At 36.8% G+C, this 20,349-nt stretch overlaps 2 protein-coding genes across 4 annotated transcripts in view; one reads left to right on the top strand and one right to left on the bottom strand.

Moving 5' to 3' along the window:
* Positions 1-20,349, top strand: part of LOC121725875 (ubiquinone biosynthesis monooxygenase COQ6, mitochondrial) — a 31,041-nt gene that overhangs the window by 3,021 nt on the left and 7,671 nt on the right. The gene's annotated exons all lie outside the window — the stretch shown is intronic.
* On the bottom strand, positions 516-20,298 carry LOC121725874 (transient receptor potential channel pyrexia). Of its 2 annotated transcripts, none has more exons than XM_042113023.1 (13): positions 20,156-20,298; positions 11,508-11,670; positions 10,562-10,778; positions 9,744-9,900; positions 9,217-9,351; positions 8,894-9,122; positions 8,577-8,822; positions 8,123-8,491; positions 7,846-8,039; positions 7,583-7,757; positions 7,189-7,484; positions 6,530-6,730; positions 516-939 (listed from the first exon to the last, which is right to left on the bottom strand). In XM_042113023.1, the coding sequence occupies exons 1-13, from the start codon at positions 20,186-20,188 to the stop codon at positions 547-549; spliced, it is 2,808 nt and encodes a 935-aa protein (XP_041968957.1). In that variant the 5' UTR covers positions 20,189-20,298; the 3' UTR covers positions 516-546. The 2 variants fall into 2 exon arrangements, with proteins under 2 accessions (XP_041968957.1, XP_041968956.1); XM_042113022.1 differs by lacking the exon at positions 20,156-20,298 and adding an exon at positions 12,282-12,425.

Raw genomic sequence — 20,349 nt, 5'->3', positions numbered from 1 at the left:
ATTGAGTAATTTCCTGTATCAATAAGACTTGTCAAGGAAGTAGAGCAGTCTTTCCCAAAAGTGGATGATAACGCCCCCTTGTGGGCACTGAAGGTCTAAAGGGTGTGGGACCCAGAAAAAAACGGGGGCGTTGTGTAGAGGCTTGAGGGGGGGGGTAATTTATATTTATTTCATTTCATTGGGATGCAATTTTAAAACAATGGGGGCGGAATAAGTTATAACATAATTTTTTCTTAAAGTGGGCAGTAGACTAAATAAGTTTGAGAACCTCTGAACTAGAGGCATAAAAAATTGTCTGTGCTTACTTTGAACTGCCTAAAGAATTCCATACTTTTAATGATATCTATATAAAATAAATAAGAAATTAAAATATTTTTAAGACAACAGTTCTCAATAATCAAAGTACTTTAAATATTGTGCCAAAAATTTATCAAGTCAATTTGATCAAGATCCAGGGGTTAAAAGTAGTTATTAAAAACTAAAAATGGAGGTTATGAATTATTATTTTATTCTTTATTAAATAAAATGATACACTTTATTCTAATGCTAATTATTTTTCTCTAACTTTTTTTCAATCAAATTTAATCTTGAATCAGTTGCATCTATTAATCTGTTAATTTTCTTCGTCAAATCTGATAGCTGATTTTTAACATCCACCATACAGATATCTTGTATTGCGTTTATTGTTAGGGACATCGGTCGATTTCTAACATCTGTGGTTGACGTGGTTCGTTTACGTCTTTCAACATTCTGACTTTCTGATGAGAATCTGTCGTATAGATAACTTTTCCTTTTCACTGTCGGTTGTCTCTCAATATGCTCCGCGTCTTGACTCTGCTGTATCCGACACTCGTAATTGTTGTTCTTGCGGAAACTCTTTTTCTTTGTCTTCCGGCTCGCCACCATTTTGTATATGGAAGCAATTAAATCCCTGGGTATCTGAAACATGAATAACCATTTATTTACATATCGTCGCCTTGGAGGTCAACTAGTCTAAGCCACAAAATCAAAAACTCGAGAAATTGGCATTCAAAGATAGGCGCGCTTCAAAAACTGCATTCTTTTCTTTATATCTTTTTTAGTTCTGCAGTTAGAGAGCTGTAATTTTGCACATGCATAACTTTAGGTATGTCTACATTATTCATTGTGTAAATAATTCGATAATGATTTTATTTTATGAGATTAGTTGCTTAGAATTATTGACTACTAACAAATGTCGCGCAACTTGGGTATATAATATAATAGTATGCCACTTGGGTTTTTTGACTTCTGGTTATAAGTACGCATGATAACATTTTTTACTGATCCAAGCAACATAATTCATAATTTTGAAGTAAAGAAAACACTGCATCTCTTTCATTTTTTAACTTTATTCCTAAAAGTAATCATTGTTCAGTTTAATATAGAACAAAACGTGCTGTTGAAAGAGTAGGTTTACTATAATATTAATCAGACTCTGAGGCGCTGCTGTCTGATCCGGTTATTTCATCCAAGTTATTATAGAAAGCATGGTAGGTTGTTGGTATTTTACCTTTTTGGCACAGTTCTTTTAAATCTTTAAGTTTCCCTTTTTCAATTTTTAATTTTTTTGTATACAGTTTTCCAACATCTACTTGATTTTGCATCCTCCTTCGTCTTTGTGTTTTAAGAGTATGAAATGTATCCTGGCTTAGTTGTGTTTTATAGTAGATGGTTTCAGGATCGCTCTTTCGGTATTGAAACCATTTTATGTGGAGCCAATTCATCTTGTCCCCATCTTCGATTTTATTTTTGTTTGTCATTATTTTGTTGCAGTAGGACTTGAAATCCAAAAATTCGGAGTGACTCAGTTCAATGACTTTATAGTAGGGTCGGGTAACCTTTGCTGTTCGAGCTGCCGTGTACCACCCTTCAGGCGTAAATATGTCTATTTGACGTCCTCTCATCTCGATAGTAGAGTGAACACTATCGCACTCCATTTCAGAGTGACCAGACTCCATGAATTTTTGATTTATTACTTCTACCGGCAAATCTCTTACCGCACGTAGAAACATGGAAGATATTATTGAATTTCGGTTTTGACCGGCGGCGGTATCCGAGTAGAAGGTTATTTCTTTCACCTCAGGCTTTAATTCAGTTAGTAGTGTCCACAAACAAGTAGAAGTCTCTGAAGCTCCTTTGCCACCTTCCCCCTCATGCCACATGTAATTAGTAGCAAGAGATGTTCCTAGTTCATATATTGTAAAATTGTAGGTTTTTAACTTCTTCTTATAGTATAACTGACCGATTTGCAAACTAGGAGTCAATAGAACTTTTTCCATATCCATTGTGAAGCATGTGAAACTAGGGTCTTCTTTAGCTCTTACTTTATCTTGCTCCTTATGATCTCTAGCTTCCTCCTTTCGCTTTAAATGTAGATTGTATTCGTTTTGAATGAGTTCTTTTTCATCAGGTGACATATTTTTGACCTGTGTGCAATAATCGCACTGGTCTTTTTTTGGTTTATGGAATCCGTAGTTGAATTCATTTGTGAATATTTGCTTATAATAGCTAGCCTTTTCTGGTTCAAGTTGCTTTTCTTTACAGAATTCCATATAATCCAAATACAGCCTATTTTCACTTAGGCCTGAAGGAAGATATTTTCTTTTTGTGCTACTTCTGCAGTAGTGGGACGATACAACTGGGATTGATTTGATATGATCTCTGATGATGTTTTTTACATCTTCAGATTTTTTATTGGGCGGTTCTTTGTAGCCTCGTTTGTCAGCCTCTATTGTACCTGCAGGTGTTTTTTTTGCAAGAGCAGTTCTTACCTTTTGTGCGGAAATATCAAAGGTGGCCAAAAAAAAAGATTTGCAAACTTGTGTTTCATTACCATCACATTCCAACTTGTAAACAAGTGTGTTATTTCTTTTGCATTCATTACCACCTTGATATCGCCTTTTTACAGGCATACTGTTCACACACTTTGCCAGAAAACTCCATCTCAACTGATCTGACCCCAATCTGAGATACTCTGTTAAGAGTTCTTGTCTTTTTACTATTGATATTTTGTCATTACAGTTATAGTTACATTTGCAATTTATTTCCTTTACTGCTCTTGAGCGCACTTTTTTTCCAGATCGGTTTTCAAATTCTTTGCCTTCCATTCTTAGTTTCCTTTGTAAATTCCTCTTCCAACTATTTTGGTTTCTCTTGCGTTTTCTAGTTAAAAGCCGATCTCCAGGATGTTCAGCATTATCTAAGATATTTTGTGCAGGTGCAAGTTGTCTCCTTGTTTCTTGTGACAATGGCCTATAGTCCTCATCGCTGTCCGAAATGTGCGTAGATGATGATGTTTCTGGTACGGTAACTGCATAACTAGGATTTTCATCATATGACTGATCTGAATCTGCAACAAAAATGTGTGGTCAATAAACAATGAAGTACCTACTTATATTATTACTTATATTAATTAGAGGGAAAGCATAGAACATTTTCAAAATGGGCTATGATATATAAAATTCAACCTACTTCCAACATCGTTATTATTTCCCTGCATATTTTGAAGATCAATGTGGTGAGTCCCAACCTTATTCTCTTCAGGGTCTGAAAAACAAAAATATTTTTTATCATCACTGCCCTCGGGAAAAAAATTTAGAAGAAATGAAGGAGACACAATATCCTGTAAAAATTTAAAATAGCGAATATAAAGGAAAGATAATTACATTTTAATTTCATAAATAGACATTAATCTTAATAGACTAATGTCTATTAAGATTAATGTCTATTTATGAAATTAAAATTAATATTTTAATTTCATAAATAGACATTAATCTTGGCTAAAAATTATTCAACCTACTTCCAATATCATCTAAAATTCCCTGCACATTTTGGAGGTCAGTATAGTGAGTCACAACTTCATTCTCTTCAGGACCTGTGAAATAAAAACAAAAAGCTACTATCATCATCAACCTCAGACGAAAAAAAAACAAATTATATGGCTGAAATTAAGAAATGAATAGTAGGTACAATAAGGAGAACGAACTTAGGTAGAATTTAGTTATTTTTGAAAACTCACTTTCAAATCCAATGTCTTTTCCTGGCTGCACATTCTGCACATCAGAGACATGTGGTGCAATCTCGTTTTGTTCAGGGCCTGTAAAAATTTAAAAGAGCTATAATAAAGCATAAAGAATTAAATGTTTATTTGTATATAATATAATAATATTCTTGGCTAAAAATAATTCAACCTACTTCCAATATCATCATAAGTTCCCTGCACATTTTGGAGGTCAGTATACTGAGTCACAACCTCATTCTCTTCAGGGCCTGTAAAATAAAAATAATCAAGTGTAAGTACTTCATTTTAAAAAAATAAGGTACTTACTGACATCACTATTCTCAAAGATAACCTAACCACATTAAAAACCCCCGAAACTCAACACTAAAAGTGTAAAAGATTGTTATAATATTATGTGAATATAGTGCAATTACATTAATATTACATACGGACGTATCGAATTGAAAGTCTCCTTTTTAAGTCTATTTAATAACTGCATTGAAATCGGTCTACCCGTTTCAGAGCTACGGTGCCACAGACAGACAGACGGACGGACAGACAGTGGCTTTAAACACATAACAACCCTCTTTTTTGGTCAGGGTTTAATAAAATAAAATCACAATAATATGCTACTTCGATCACAAATTTCTTCCTTCGACACCTTCCTTCTTAGCATGTATCAACATGATGTGCACTCATTCGACTCATTCGAGATATCAATCTCCTTGTAAATGAATGCACAGTAGCTACTTACTTAACTAAATAAGCAATGAATTCTATTATATTCTAGCGTATTAATAAATAGGCAAGTAAAAAAAATTTATTTACTTACTTTGTAGGTTATCCTCACTATCACTACGCGTGATTAAAACCGCTTCCATAATTTGTTTCACTCGAGAGGACCTTATCGACCTCATTCTTATTAATTAATAATTGTGACGCCCATATACGTAGAATAAAGTATTTATACAATTTTATAATCCGAAAATTCAACACACGCTATTGAAAACCAGCTTGTCAAGTGTCAACTGTCAAACGTCAAACTACTACACAATACGTGCTTGTTCGTTTATTTTGACTGGAGTAAGAGAGATGAAACGACACTATTCAAAAAAGGGTCATGTTGACGGCCAGATGACAACTATTCTAAGAACGCTTGAGTTTTTTGACTACCTGCTAGGGTGTTTGGAAGGGCCTCTGAATTTTTGGGAGTCAAAAGGCCTTTGCAGCATAGAACTTTTGACTATTTATGCCTATGTGGCCCAGAATTATTGACAATTTCATATACAGAACTAATACTAATATTTGAGGCTTAGAATGATTGACCACCATAGACTTTAATCGTTTCTAAATCGTTTGGTATACATAACTCATTTTCACAAAATTTGTGGGTTAGACTAGTTGACCTCCAAGGCGACGATATATATACTTTTTTTTGCAAAACTTAACATTGGCTGCTTCATATTATATAATTAGTCTTAGGGGGAAGCCAAACGAACGTAATATGTGAGTTGTGAGTCGCAGAATTTCGGCTGCCAGAAATTCTGCTGCATTCAGTTTCATAGAAAATTCCTACTTCATTCACACGAGCGTAATTTTGTGAGTCATGATTTGTATGAAAAATATTTACGCGACCGAAATTCTGCGACTCACGACTCACAGTTACAAAATTACGCTCGCTTAGCCTCACCCTTAAGACTTAGAGGAGTCCACACCGCCCTTTTTTCCATACAAACGTTGTCCCCTGTTTCCTCCCTGGATAATGCTAGTAGAGTTATAATTTTTTTCCTGAATATCTACGGCCACTAATACAATGTCCCTATCTTTTCTTTTTTTTTTCATAATTTAATTATTAAATAAGATATAAACGTTCAAAAACCCAAAAAAATGGCCAGATTTTCTGCTGTGTTCAAACATCCAGAAAACAGATTTGGCTAGATTATTAAAAAAAAAACATAGGAACACAGCTCAAGCCTTTCTTTAATATTTAAGTATTTTTTGCATTAAATCGGTTAAGTTTTGGAGAAGGAATCAGGGGACAACGAATCGTTGATTTTCTGCAGTTGTCTCTATCGCGTTCTGCGGTATAGGCTTGAAGTAAGGGAGACAGCTATAGATATTACCATAAAGTTAATATACCTAGCGGAATAGAGAAACAAAGGCCTGAGCAAGAGAGATGTCACTATCAGTAACACTGCGTGGTAAAAAGAGACGTGTGATACATGACAGGAGCACTCTTTTTTTGACGTCCAGTCGGCACGTGCCGTACGTTGACAATTTAATCTCATAGAATTCATATTCAATCATGCTTGTGTAAGTGTATACGTACACATATTTTTCACACAGATGAAAAGCAATTTTGGTTTCGTTTGACAGCTCGTTGCTCTATTCCGCTAGGTATATTAACTTTATGCTACAAATAATAAAAACTAACTTTATGGATATTACACGTACTTTTTTCCATTTCTCTAGCCCCTGGTGTATCCTCTTAATATAAAAGAAACTTACTCTGTTCTCTCTGGGGTCGTTGGGCCGTATGTTCAAAGTGCGCATATTTGATGCGGCAGTCAGCAGAGCGCCCCAACGTAACACTGCCAACAGTTGCTGAGGGGCACACGTCAGTAAGGAGCTGAACAGCATGCTCTCCAAATGTGCCACCAGCTGCGTCTGCCGTACTAAACGGTCCAAACCTGCGCTCTCCTGTAGCGCCTGAAACATAATAAAAAAATATATCTTTACCACCTTCAGCAAATTCTTTACGATTCATATCTTATCTTCTATAGTCTATACTCTATACCAGGGGTCACCAAATGGCGGACCGTAGGCGGTCTGGATCCCATTGTGTGCGGACCAAGTATGTTCGAAGATGAACTTCGTTAAAAATTAATTTCGGGTTCGACATACTGATGAACATAATACCTTTGTAATTTCCGTAATTATTAATTACATTTGTTTAATTTTTTTCTTTTTAAATGTGTTAACCGCGAAGGTCATTTTATAAAACGGACCCCGAGCGAAACTAATTGGTGACCCCTGCTCTATACTATTCAGACATATTGTATAGAGAGGTGCTTGTAAAACTGTATTTCAATTTTAATAATTATTGTAAAGTTTTTAGGAAGTTCGTATTCGTAATTCGTAATTTAGTATAACTTGAAGGAACGTACCTGGATATCGCTTACAGCTAAACCAACCAACAGATTCGTCAATATCACCGTCACTAACAGCACAAATATAAGAAACATTCCGTGTGCAGTGAAGGGATAATGTATCTGAGACTTTGTGCAGTTGCTGTAAAAAATGTCCTCGTATTCCAACTCTCCTGACATCATCATCACAGTCTTGACCAATCCAGCGGGCAGTTGGAACGCAGGGTAGTTGCTGAAGAGCACGCTGAATGCTAGACCGAAAGCTATCAGTAGGCAGCTGTAGGCGAGGAGAAACGTGGCAAAATTAACTGAAACTAATGAAACGAGGTCATTAAAAACCCATCCTTTTTAAATGGAACAATGTTGTGAAATGCTGTACGAACAGTAGAGATATTGAGTTGGCAACCCGTACCTGTTGTAAACATCTGAACATAAAGGCCAAATGTAGGGAACCGTCCAACGATCATCATCAGCTCCAACCAACAGAAAAATATTGTGATGGCTGCGACGTCGTGCTGCCATCCCGATGTGTTCATCTGTTCCAGCTCATCATTGGATAGCTTTGTTCCTCGGTACCACGTTGGAATCTGTGATTAGTTTTTACCATATTAAAGTATCTACCTATACCTACATAAAAATCTTGGTTTTGTTTGCAACTGAATAAGAATGTCTTACTGTGCACAAGAACACTCCTAGAATGATAAGCAACTGAAGCCAATTCTCCCATTGTTGAATGTAAGCTGACCAATCAAGGCACGCTTGAAAGATCTCTTTTGACAGAAAACATAGATTCAGCAGGAGTATCAAGTATTGAACTGGTCGGAGGTACGAAGGGACATCACAAGTAACGTCTTCGCATGAGAAAATTTCTGCAAACAAAAAATAATCTTTAAGAAGAAATCATAACAATTACTTTACACGTTTATGTGTATGTATAGAAAGTGGTACTTACGTAAAATATACACGCTATATAAAGAAATGAATAGTGCGTGGTACACAAAGCTTAGAACGAAGAATTTCCTTATTCTTCTCCACTTGAGAAAGAGAAATGTTTCCGCTACGGGATGCTTCAAAACATCCTTGCGTCCGACTTCTACGAACGCCAGTAACAACTCGGCTTCCCCTCTCGTTAGGCAAGGCACCAAAGGTCTGAAGTCTATTGTAAGTTCACAGTCCACGTCGCCTATCTCGTGCTCGCTCACATGGACCGCATCGTCGAATTTACACAAATACCGGGGAATCACATCAGGGACCCGCCGAACGATAAAAGATAAGGCTGACACTCCTCCGTTCGTTCGCAGAGTCACATCCCCATCGTAGTCTGAAACATTGAATTTGAACAATTAATTTTGATAAGAGATTTTTATTCTTAAATCTTAATCGCCTGTAAGAGTAGTGCATCGTACCTAGAAGCAACAGGACGCACGATGAGAATTCATTTAGGGCAGCAATATGCAACGGCGTGTAGCCAAAGTTATCAGCAGCGTTGGGATCAGCCCCAGCGGATAACAGGATCCTGGCCACGTCACACGCTCTCGCTCCTCTGACTATAGCTCCATGCAGCGGTGTTCTGCCGTCTACGTCCCGCGCTCGCACGTTGGCATGTCTGGCTACCAACAGCTCCACCACCTCTATTGACTGTGCTAGCGTTGCTGAAAATGATAAAATTCGTGTTATTCACTTGGGATTACACAATTTTTGCATTTATATGAAGCTCTGTTACCTAAATGTAAACTGGTTTGCCCTCTCGAATTCACTTCGTCGATCTGCGACCCATGATCGAGGAGTAGACATGCGCACTCAGCGTGTCCATCAACTGCTGCCAAATGTAGAGCTGTAGCTCTTCCGGAGCCTAACGCGGCTCGTACGTCTGCTCCGGCATCCAGCAGGAGTTTCATGCACGAAGCCGAGCCCAGCGATGCGGCAACGTGCAGCGGGGTCTCAGTGAATACCTGGAATTTACGTCTTCACATGAGTCACGAAACAATGGCGCCTAAAATATACTTCGCTGTAATCGTCAGAATGTTTACATCGATCGAGACGCACCTGTGGTGTGTCGGGACAGGCGCCAGCTTCCAACAACGCGCTCACAACTTCCGGCGCGTCACTCAGAACGGCGAAGTGCAGAGGGGAGTGCTCGTTCAGCCCCGCGTTCACGTCTGCACCGTAATTTAGCAATGTCTGGAATTAATATAAACATGTTTGATGTTATGTGTGATGTTGATTACTCAATATTCAATTTAAAGATTCATCTCTCTAAAGGTACAGTTGGAAACCGGCTACATGAAGCGGCAGCAGACGACGTGTTGTCGCGACACTACTGGTTTCTATGTATTTCTATGAATAAGTGTCGCTAGCTTCGTGTCGCTAGCTGCGGAGGGTGTTTCATAGAAATACCTAGAAACCAGAAGTGTCGCGACACGTCGTCTGCAGTTTTCGCGTGTCGCTCCAACTTGTACATACCTTTATTCTTATGTCAAAGAACTAACTTTAAGTCTCATAAGCTCTCCCATTCTAAAACTGATATTGATTCGAAGTATTAACAACATTACGTATTTTACAATACTCCTTACCTTAACACACGGCAGAGATTTGGCACTGGCAGCACAATGCAGGGGCGTTGCCTTCTTCTCAGTTATCGAATCCCATTTATTGGGGTCTGCTCCGTTCTCTAACAATAGTTTCACACACTCCTCGTTCGCGACCAAACAACTTAAGTGCAAGCAGGTCCTGAAAATATAGCAATGCATTTTTACATAAAGATTAACATTACAGCTCCAGAATTCTTTCCCAGCCTTTTACAATAGGGATGATGACAAGGTCAAAGATTACTGATTAGCAAATTTTGTTCATAAAATAAAGAAATCACGGTAAAAAATAAGTGTTCCCAAAATTTCAGCTTGATAGCATTTGTGTTTTTTTTGTGAAGCGCCTTCAAAGTTGGATATTCAAGTCGAATTTTTTTTCAATTAATTTTTCTAATATTTGTATACCATTCGATAATTTATGCAATTAAAAGCAACTTTTGTTATAAAACCACTTTCATAAACGCAATATTTAATATACCTATCGAACAAAGTTCTCTGCCGATGCATACAAACTACGAAAGAGTGACGTCATACTTTCGTAGCACTTTGTATGGAGCGTTTCGGGCAGGTTTATTTTATGAGATATTTGAATTGTCATATCTTGGTGAATTTTTAGGCTATCAGAGTCATTCTTTCAGCGATGTTTCTATTTTTAAGGGTCTTTCAATTGCCAATAAGAAAAAAAATAGTCATCATGCCTATTAGACTCGGCATTCTTTAACTTCACCGCGTGTCAGCCAGTAAACACTAATTGCTGAGTTAACTGTAAGCAAAATTGTTTCAAATATATTTTAATATCATACCTGCCATCATGATCACAGCTGTTGGGGTCGGCTCCGGCTTTTATCAGTTTGGACAATAACGAGCAACGTCCCATCCAACAGGCGTAGAGCACTGCTGTGTGTAAACCCGAAGGTTCTTCTTCCACGAACGCTATAATCTCCTCGTAATGATTCGCCTCAATGGAACTGGAGACGATGTCAGCAAACGGCAGCTGTTTCAGCGTGTGCTGAATTGTCTCTGAAAAATGAAAGTGGCTGTTGAATACATAATGTTGTTCCAGAAATATGTTTTATATCGAATTTACGTAGGTAATGTATTGTAAAACTGCATATCAATAAACAAATGCTAGATTTATTAACTCAATATAAACTATCCGAGCGGTAAAATAATAGGAGGTAATATTATTTAGAGGTAGAGCATTGAGTTATAAGTAGTACTTATAACTCAATGAGGTAGATGTAGTTTTTGTACAAGTCGTAAATCAGTCGTTCTATTAATTTTGAAGTCATAATATTCCAAATTTACAAAATAGCTAAATCTAACAACCGTATTCTTTTTATTTTCCTCGTGATTTACCCCACTCGACTCAACCTCAATCTTTAAAAATTATGATGACTAAAGATGAGCCATAACTCACATAATATTATTTTTTGTGCCACGTTGCACCTAATGATAGACCTAGAGTCATTTATCTTCTAGAATCTAGAAGAGTGATTCCCAAAGTGGTCCAGGTGGACCCCCAGAGGTCCATGCGAGACTAGACGGGGGTCTACGTTGGCCCTGACAAAAAGACCTGCACTATGCACCAACACCTTAAAAGTGGGCCACGAAACAAAGGAGTTTGGAAACCTCGGATCTAGAGGATGTCAAACCTAAATTATTACTCTACAATGCTCTCTTTTATAAGGTGTAGAATGGAGACGCGTCATGCCTTAAATTGTTTACGTTTTAACCCCCAACACTGACCTAACTCCCAGATATCCCTGGACTTGACCCTCAGCCGGTCGCCCAGGTCCGGGGCGTGCGTGGACTCGTCGCTGGAGATGTAGCCGGCTTCCTCCGCGTCCTCGGAGTCCTCCACCTCCTCGCTTATCTCCTCCGTCCATCTGTTGCTTCCCTCCCGGAAACCCTGGGGAGGAGACGACCCTGTTTATTGTTCCGCTTTAGTAGGTATTTGTTTACGTTAAGGCCATCGTAATTTATTTAAAGATTTTAGCATGTGGTTGTATCAACAGTGACGTAGCCTACTTTTTCTTCAGAGCGATATCTTGGCCTATATCACAATATCGGAATTGAGATTTAAAAACTCTCTACTTAGGTAATAAATCACACGGCACACCATGCACGTATTCAGGGCCCCCGCTAGGCGCTACCATATGTGCAATGTGTGCAATGCACACGGGCGCCATCCTCTAGGGGCGCCAAATCGCCATGTTTAGGGGCGCCAAAACCAAGGACCCCAAAAATTTGCCTAAAGAGGCGCCAAAATTCTTTTTTTGCACACAGGCGCCAGTAGCCCTTATGGCCTTGCACGTATTAAAAATCTTCCCACAAAAATTGAATTAGCGGTATGCAGGTGAAGATAGTTTGTTAAACACCTATATTTTGGTAAGTACAAAAAATTTAAAATACTATAATGCATTGTTGTGCGTTCACATAATATTTATATTTCGGCACTTGAAAAACGCTCATGTCGTAAATTTTGAAAATATATCAAAGTCACAAATCACAATCACATACATTTTGTTTTCGAGACACACTCGAGTTTTTCACCCTCTTCGATGTTCTCAGCGAAGACATTTTCCGGATAATCGCACGCGCATCGCAGGACAGCTTTCGAGCGCGCTTTCCGCGGAACTGAACCTTTGATCGCATATAGTTTTAACTTCGAGGTTTAAAATAATTATTAATCGCCTCACTTTCAAATCTCACTTCCTTACGAATAAAATAAAATGTTATCAACGTTACGATACATGCGCCACAATCAGGGGCGTAGCTACCGCCGTATCAGCCGTATCAATTATACGGGGCCCCGACCTACGAGGGCCCCCAAGGTGCGTAAGCAAAAATTAATAATAACTTCCCAAATTTTTTAAATTTCAGAAAAGAGAAAAGTAAAAAAAAACGATTTCTTTTTTCCCGAGTAAAGCGTGCGTTCAAATTTTAAGAACTTCAAAAAGTGTATCATGATACCCATTTTGAATAAAAAGATATTTTATTCTCGTATTTATAGACCTGTCACTATTGTCCATAGAGGCAGAAACTTTAGAAAAACTAAAGTTATCATCAGCTATGAATGATTTAATTACTTAATCAGTTTGCCGAAAAAGGGCAAGGAGAGTTAATATTTAATTTGAATTGTTTTTAAATAATGTGACAGATAGATAAGTAATTATTATGATGAATAAATATTTCTTTTAATTTTATGCAAAATATGTTTTTTTCTTTTTTGAGAAATCTTTACCCTTCCTATGGGCCCCCAAACAAATTTTTATACGGGGCCCCGCCAAGGTACGCTACGCCCCTGGCCACAATATACTTTGCATACAAATACGTGTGTCTAGACAATTTTATGTCACCAAACTACCCAAACTATTTATAACGCGCTTTCATTTTATATGTTTGTATCAAAAATATAAAATGTCGTTCACTCAATATCTCCTCAGAAATTCCGAGATGCGTCACGTGTGATATTTAGATCTCATGATTTTAACTGAATTAACAAAAATTATATCCATACTAATTCCATACTTACTTACTTAATATTATAAGAGCGAAAGTGTGTCTGTCCGTCTGTCTGTCTGTCTGTCTGTCTGTCTGTCTGTCTGTCTGTTACCTCTTCACGCCTAAACCGCTGAACCGATTTGGCTGAAATTTGCCATGGAGATTCTTTGAGTCCCGGGAAAGGACAAAGGAAACTTTTTGTCCCAGAAAAATGTACGGTTCCCGCGCGGTAAACAGTTTTGGCGCAACGGAGTTGCGGGCGTCATCTACTAGTGTTCTATATTAAATCAAATGTTACAAAATTGTAAATTGAGTAAAGTAATTAATAATGTTTCAGACGTAGGTTTCAGACAGAAGCATTTTTACTGGCGTAAAATTAATCTGACACATTTCTTATCTGCAAGTGATGCGTTTGAGTCTTCTCTACGTAATTACAAATCTCTGGACAGGGCAACAACACTAACATATGAAGTCGATTTATTATATTTCTGTCTGATGATAATATTTTTAATATTTTTTGTCTTAAAAAGTTTTTCCGCGAAGAAAGCGTATTTCTGTTCGCGATCTTTTTAATAATGTCTAAAGGATGTTTTGGATCTTGGTCTGCCTACGTTATATGGATTTATATAAAAAATTAGCTGACATAAATAATTATTATCCCTTTATTACCTAATAAAAAACCGGCCAAGTGCTTGTCGGGCCACGCGCAATATAGGGTTCCGTAGTACCTCTAGTTTTTGAAATTTTTTGTATGGTTAATGAATATACATATTTATAACGTGTTTTACACTACTAACAACATCATCTCAGTTTCTATCAAAGGAATTTGAACGAAAAGTTCCTTTATACTTCGCTGAATACTTACATTTTTTTAGTTGATCGACTATTACTTAATAACTTATGAAGTCTTCTTAAAAGGCCCATTCACGGCAGTCATTCACATTTCCAGAAGCAACCTCTTAGCTGGTAGAAGGGGATATAGTCTAAGCGATAAGTTGAGAATGGCGAAATATAGAGATAAGGGTCATAAAAATACGTGCGATACCTCATTAGATTCGGGAAGACATCTAGAAAAATGTATCGGAAGCGTGTATTAGCACACAAAAAATTTCAAAAGTTATAAGCAAATTAGGTTGCAAAAAAAAAGGTATTACGTTTTTTGTTAAAAACTCCGAAACTATTAACATTTAAGACATTTTTAAATAAAGATTCTTAAAGAAGAGGAAATTTCTATTAAAAACTTTTGTTTCCCGGAATTCTATCTCTATTATTTATAATATTAATTTAACGCTGAAAGTAAGCCTCCGCGCGGTATTTTTAGGTAGCGCGCGCGGCTTCAAAACCGAGCACGCCACACTGATTATTTTTTTAAAGGTATTAAATATTAATTTAAAAATTTCAAAAACTTATGGTGTATTCTGAACACTTCAAAGAATTTGCTCCCGTTGGAAATTTAACTTAAAATTAATTTTCCATCAAATTAGACAAATGTTAACTAACGAATTTTCGGCGGAAGTTCGAACTTCCGCCCTCATTCAAGATGCATACCAAGGTTTTTGTTTAATAATAATAATAACAATTAAGCCCTCTAACAATTTGCACAATTGATACTTCGTTTTATTCATTTCTTCACCTTAATTTTCACTATTTTATTTGGGGTCAGTAAAGACCCCATGCGACTACTTGTGTGACTTTATTGATGCGCCTAATTAAGGGTTAATACCTTTAAAAAAATAATCAGTGTGACGTGCTCGGTTTTGAAGCCGCGCGTGCTACCTACAAATGCCGCGCGGAGGCTTACTTTCAACGTTAAATTAATATTATAAATAATAGAGATAGATTTCCGGAAGTCAGGAGTTTTTTATGGAAATTTCCTCCTCTTTAAGAATCTTTATTTAAAATGTCTTAAATGTTAATAGTTTCGGAGTTTTTAACAAAAAACGTAATACCTTTTTTTTGCAACCTAATTTGCTTATAACTTTTGAAATTTTTTGTGTGCTAATACACGCTTCCGATACATTTTTCTAGATGTCTTCCCGAATCTAATGAGGTATCGCGCATATTTTTATGACCCTTATCTCTATATTTCGCCATTCTCAACTTATTGCTCAGACTAATACTGGACTCTACTAATTTTTCCACTTTAAAACTTAATATTTCACAAATGGATCCCTAAATCAGAAAATGATCTATGAATACTCGTAATACTTTTAAAAAACCTATCCAACGACACGATGGGGTGTACGTGAAAAAAAAAATTCACCCGCTTTTAAGATTTTATGTACTATCAGAGAAGTTGATTCCTATGCAAATCGGGGACCTAAGTAGTTTGGTTGCGTGACGTCAAACCCAGCTGACAGATCACAATTAACATTGAATTGACATATTCGACCAAATAACGTTGGTCTGTCAATTGCGTAGGAATCAACTTCCTCGATGGTACATACCATTTGGTCGGCATCATTAATATGTGTATTCATGCCAAATTACAGCGTTGTAGGTCCTATAGTCTTCGAGAAAGCCGCGGACAGACAGACGGACAGACAGATGTTCAGACGGACGGACAGACTGAAACTGTAAAGGTTCCTTGGTGACTACGGAACCCTAAAAACGTACTCAATACGAGGGCTGCTATTTATGTATCCGGAATTAAAAAAAGAAACAAACATATATCATTTAATATGGTTTTATTGCTTTTCAAAATATTCGCCGCGATGATCGACACACTTTTGCATACGCTGGAACCAATTTTCATAGCACTTTTTCCATTCTGATTGAGGTATCTCCAAAACGTGCATTTTGAACGCATCAACAGCCTCTTCGCGGCTCGAAAAACGTTGACCACGTAATTTGTTCTTCGGGTATGGAAATAAAAAGAAATCGTTAGGTGCCAAATCAGGGCTGTACGGCGGATGACCAGTCAATTCGATCTTTTGACCCTCCAAAAACTGAGTTGTTTCAGCTGAGGTGTGACAGCTAGCCTTGTCGTGATGTAATATGATTCTGCGTTGTCGGTTGTCCTTTCTTATTTCTTCAAAGACTTCTGGTAAACAAATGGTCGTATACCATGCAGAATTAACCGTTTTACGATTCTCTAATGGCACTGTAGCCACATGTCCATTAATTCCAAAAAAACGCGACCATTTGCTTCAAAGTACTTTTTGCACGAGTAACTTTTGTTGGTTTCGGCTCATCTTGGAACACCCACACCGTTGACTGTTGTTTAGTTTCGGGGTCATATGCATAGATCCAAGATTCATCACCTGTGTAGATATTATAAACGGCTTTTGACGTACCACGGTTGTATTTTTTTATCATTTTTTTGCACCAATCGACACGAGCCCGTTTTTGATCAATTCTCAAGTTGTGCGGAATCCAACGCGAACATATTTTTTTTACAGCCAAATGTTCGTGTAATATCTTATGTATGCTCGTCATACTTATGCCTAAGGACGCCTCTATCTCGCGATATGTAACATGACGATCACGCATTATTAGTTCCCGCACAGCATCTATATTTTGTGGGACAACAGCTGTTTTTGGGCGACCTTCTTTATTTTCATCCGTGAGCATAGACCGCCCACGATTAAACTCACTGTACCAGTGATAAACAGTGGTTTTTGATGGTGCTTCATCTCCAAAAGTTGCGGTGAGTTGAATAAAGCACTGTTGTTGATTTAGCCCACGCCGAAAATCGTAGTAAATCATTGCACGAAAATGTTCACGCGTTAAATCCATGGCAAATGAAGACACGCAATTTTCAAAATGACGCCACAATGGAAAAATAATTGACAGTCACATGAAACAAAATGTATTCTTCAACCAAAGAGTTCTATTTTCAAATGTTGTAATTACTTTTTAAATATTGTTCTTGTAAGTGGCCAGTTCCGGATACATAAATAGCAGCCCTCGTAATAAGTTGCTGAAGGAAAAGATGAGAAGTATAAGGCTACGAAGATGTTAGAAAATAGTGCTACGAAATGTATCTCGTAGGCCTTAGGCTGGAGCACAACTACAGATCTACGATTTATCATCGAGTAATATCGACGCCCCCCGCGAATAATCGGGTAATGACCTAATATGGGGTTTTTCGTGTTATATGTTTTTGGCATATAGAAATCAAAATACATCATGTATTTTTTTTCAGTTTTTTTAAGGATATTTACAAAGATATAATATACTTACAAAATTATGTGTTTATTCTATTAAAATACATCAAATCGTATTTTGAATGTAACGAATATTATGTTAATGTATAGGTTTACAAATTATGTGTACTCTCAATTCATGGTTATTAATTTACCTGGTGTACTTGAGTGTGGAAATATTCTATTTCTAGTCGGGCAGTGTTTACATTTTTGTGGGCCACGCGTGTTCTAGCTTTTGTTTAGACATGCGTCTTGCCGAAGTGTTTGCGCAGTAATTATTATCGCAAGTTTTGATGTAGAAATAAGTGGTTATTAATGAACACTTCATTTCTCTTGTGACATCATAGTAATTGCTTTTATGCTCTTTGTATGACATCAACATCTTTTATCTGAGATACTTTGTATAATATAAATAGCCATCAGTCTCTCACGTTTTTGTTTTCGATTGTTATGTATGGGAGATTTCGATATAAATTATATTGTAAAGGGTGCTCTGAATAATTAATCTAGAATCTAGATACACATTAAACCATAGACTTAATATATACTGTAGCATTATAGGTTTATGCATTAAACATAAAACTAATTAGCTAAAAGCTCTCGAGTCTCGACAATCTCTGTTATTCTATAGAAATGACGATACCCGGATTACCGGGTATATGGCGGCTTTTCCATACCGATTACGGTATGGAAAAGCCGCCATAATATACACTGGGTGTTGCACACTGTAAAAGCTATTAAAGTCCATACTCCTGAGTTCTGATTATTAGGTAAGCTAAGTATTGTTAAAGGTGTAAGGTAGCCTTTTATGTGTGCATAACTTTGCACAAATTTACATTTAAAGCTGTATTTCTGGTAAGTATATAGACCGATGCGTTGAAAGTTTCCATAAGCTGTATTTCTGGTATAGACCGATGCGTTGAAAGTGGAGGATTATGGATATAATCAATTTCTTCCTATTCTTCCTCATCAAAGTGTCGTCAACATCCGACATACATGCAACATGCAATAATATGAAATTCCTGAAGCTAACGAACACTTTGTGAAGCAAGACCTATGAATAGAACTCTCGGTTGTATGAAAACGTATAATTTACGGATTACGTGTCCGCCAGCCGCCATAAGCCCATTATAATACCCAATTTATAAAGTTATTTTCGTAAATGGCATTTCGCAATCCTAGTTTTATGGCGGTTTAAATGTGCTAGGAGTTAGGACAGTTCGGTACTAGTAATAATTTAAACGTCTCTTTCGACTGTGCCAAAAGGATATTTGTATGCCGTGGTATAAATTATTCTGCTTTAAAACCTTTTAATTTTTTGAAACCTATAATACCCCACTTAAGAGGTCCACACCGCCGTTTTTTCATACAAACGTTGTCCCCTGTTTCCTCCCTGGATAATGCCGGTAGAGTTATGATTTTTTTCCTGAATATCTATAGCCACTATTAGCATGTCCCTATGTTTTGTTTTTTTTTTTCATAATTTTATTATTATAAAAGATAAAAACGTCCAAAAACCCAAAAAATGGCCAGATTTTCCTCTGTGTTCAAACACCCAGAAAACAAAACCGGCTAGAAAATACACAAAAACTAAAACATAGGAACACAGTTCAAGCCTTGCTTTAATTCTTAATGAAAAAAGGTACTTAAATCGGTTAAGTTTTGGAGAAGGAATCAGCGGACAACGAATCGAAGATTTTCTGTTCTTTTATTAGAACTTTTGTCGTATTGTCTCTATCGCGCTCTGCGGTGGGAGACTTGAGATTGGTGAGACAGCAATACATTTTCAAATACCTATTTTCAATTTCTCTCGCTCCTGGTGTATCCTCTTAAGAAACCGAAAACTTTTAAGCAATGTCATAATTTGATAAACTACTTAATGTATTATAATTATTATAACTAGAGGTTTTGTAATTAATTAGCTCTGCTTGGTGCTGCAGTTCACAGCACCAAGACGAAAACCTTTTTGCGCACATAATATAAACTCATTTTTAAATATGCAGAATTTGGACAAGTTTTAAGGATCTTGGACTTCTTACAACCTATAGTTGCATCTTTACGGCGCTCACTCTTGAAACTCTACAATTTTCAAATTAAAATTTTATGTATTTATATATATATATATATATATATATATATATATATATAGCAAATTTTTGAGAAATATTTCATACTTCTCAAAAATTTGCTAACTTTAAACGATTTTATGCATTACTTAATACGACACTTTTCTATAAGTTGTACCTTGGGAAGTTACAGATAGCAAGAATTAAGATTATTTTAGTGTTAGCTATTACGTGAAAACTTTCGAATACAAATATCGTTAAACTAGCTGTCCCGGTGAACTTCGTGTCACTTTAAAACCTTCCCTGGACTTCTACGAATATTTTGAGCCTAAAATTAGCCCAATCCGTTCAGCCGTTTTCGAGTTTTAGCGTTACTAACACAATTGGAAATCCATTTTTATATATATATACAGGGTGTAACAAAAATAAGTGATAATACTTTAGGGTGTGTACGTGTTCCTTGTAGAGAGTTCACTGTGAAAGTAGTAGCGCTGAAAGACCAAAAAAAAATGGGGAAACTCGTGACGCCCGGGCCCTTGCCCATACAAAAGTGAAAAAAATTTTTCGTCTTTCAGCGCTGCTACTTTCACAGTGAACTCTCTACAAGGAACACGTACACACCCTAAAGTATTATCACTTATTTTTGTTACACACTGTAGATACGAACTAGTTTTACCTGTCCACCGTTGACTAGAGCTTCGCAAATCATGATTCCCTCACGCCATCGATTGATCACTAAATTTAAAATTACACAAATTATTTATTTAACCTTATTTACGCGAAGATGCCCCAGTTACGGAACCGCCTCTGGTTCACAATAACACAAAACTTTTTAAACTTCACATATATCAAAATCTTAAATTTTATGAC

Source organism: Aricia agestis, chromosome 4, assembly GCF_905147365.1.
Source record: "Aricia agestis chromosome 4, ilAriAges1.1, whole genome shotgun sequence".
Lineage (NCBI taxonomy): Eukaryota > Metazoa > Arthropoda > Insecta > Lepidoptera > Lycaenidae > Aricia > Aricia agestis.
Note: the sequence above shows the minus strand (reverse complement) of the source record. Positions and strands in the feature narration are given on the sequence as shown.

Excerpts from the sequence above, each read along its gene's own strand:
- LOC121725874 (XM_042113022.1), bottom strand. The coding sequence starts at position 12,416 with ATGCGATCAAAGGTTCAGTTCCGCGGAAAGCGCGCTCGAAAGCTGTCC. Across the intron at positions 9,352-9,743 it reads AATCTCTGCCGTGTGTTAAG|ACATTGCTAAATTACGGTGC; the intron begins GTAAGGAGTATT and ends TATTAATTCCAG. Across the intron at positions 9,123-9,216 it reads CCTGTCCCGACACACCACAG|GTATTCACTGAGACCCCGCT; the intron begins GTGCGTCTCGAT and ends CGTAAATTCCAG.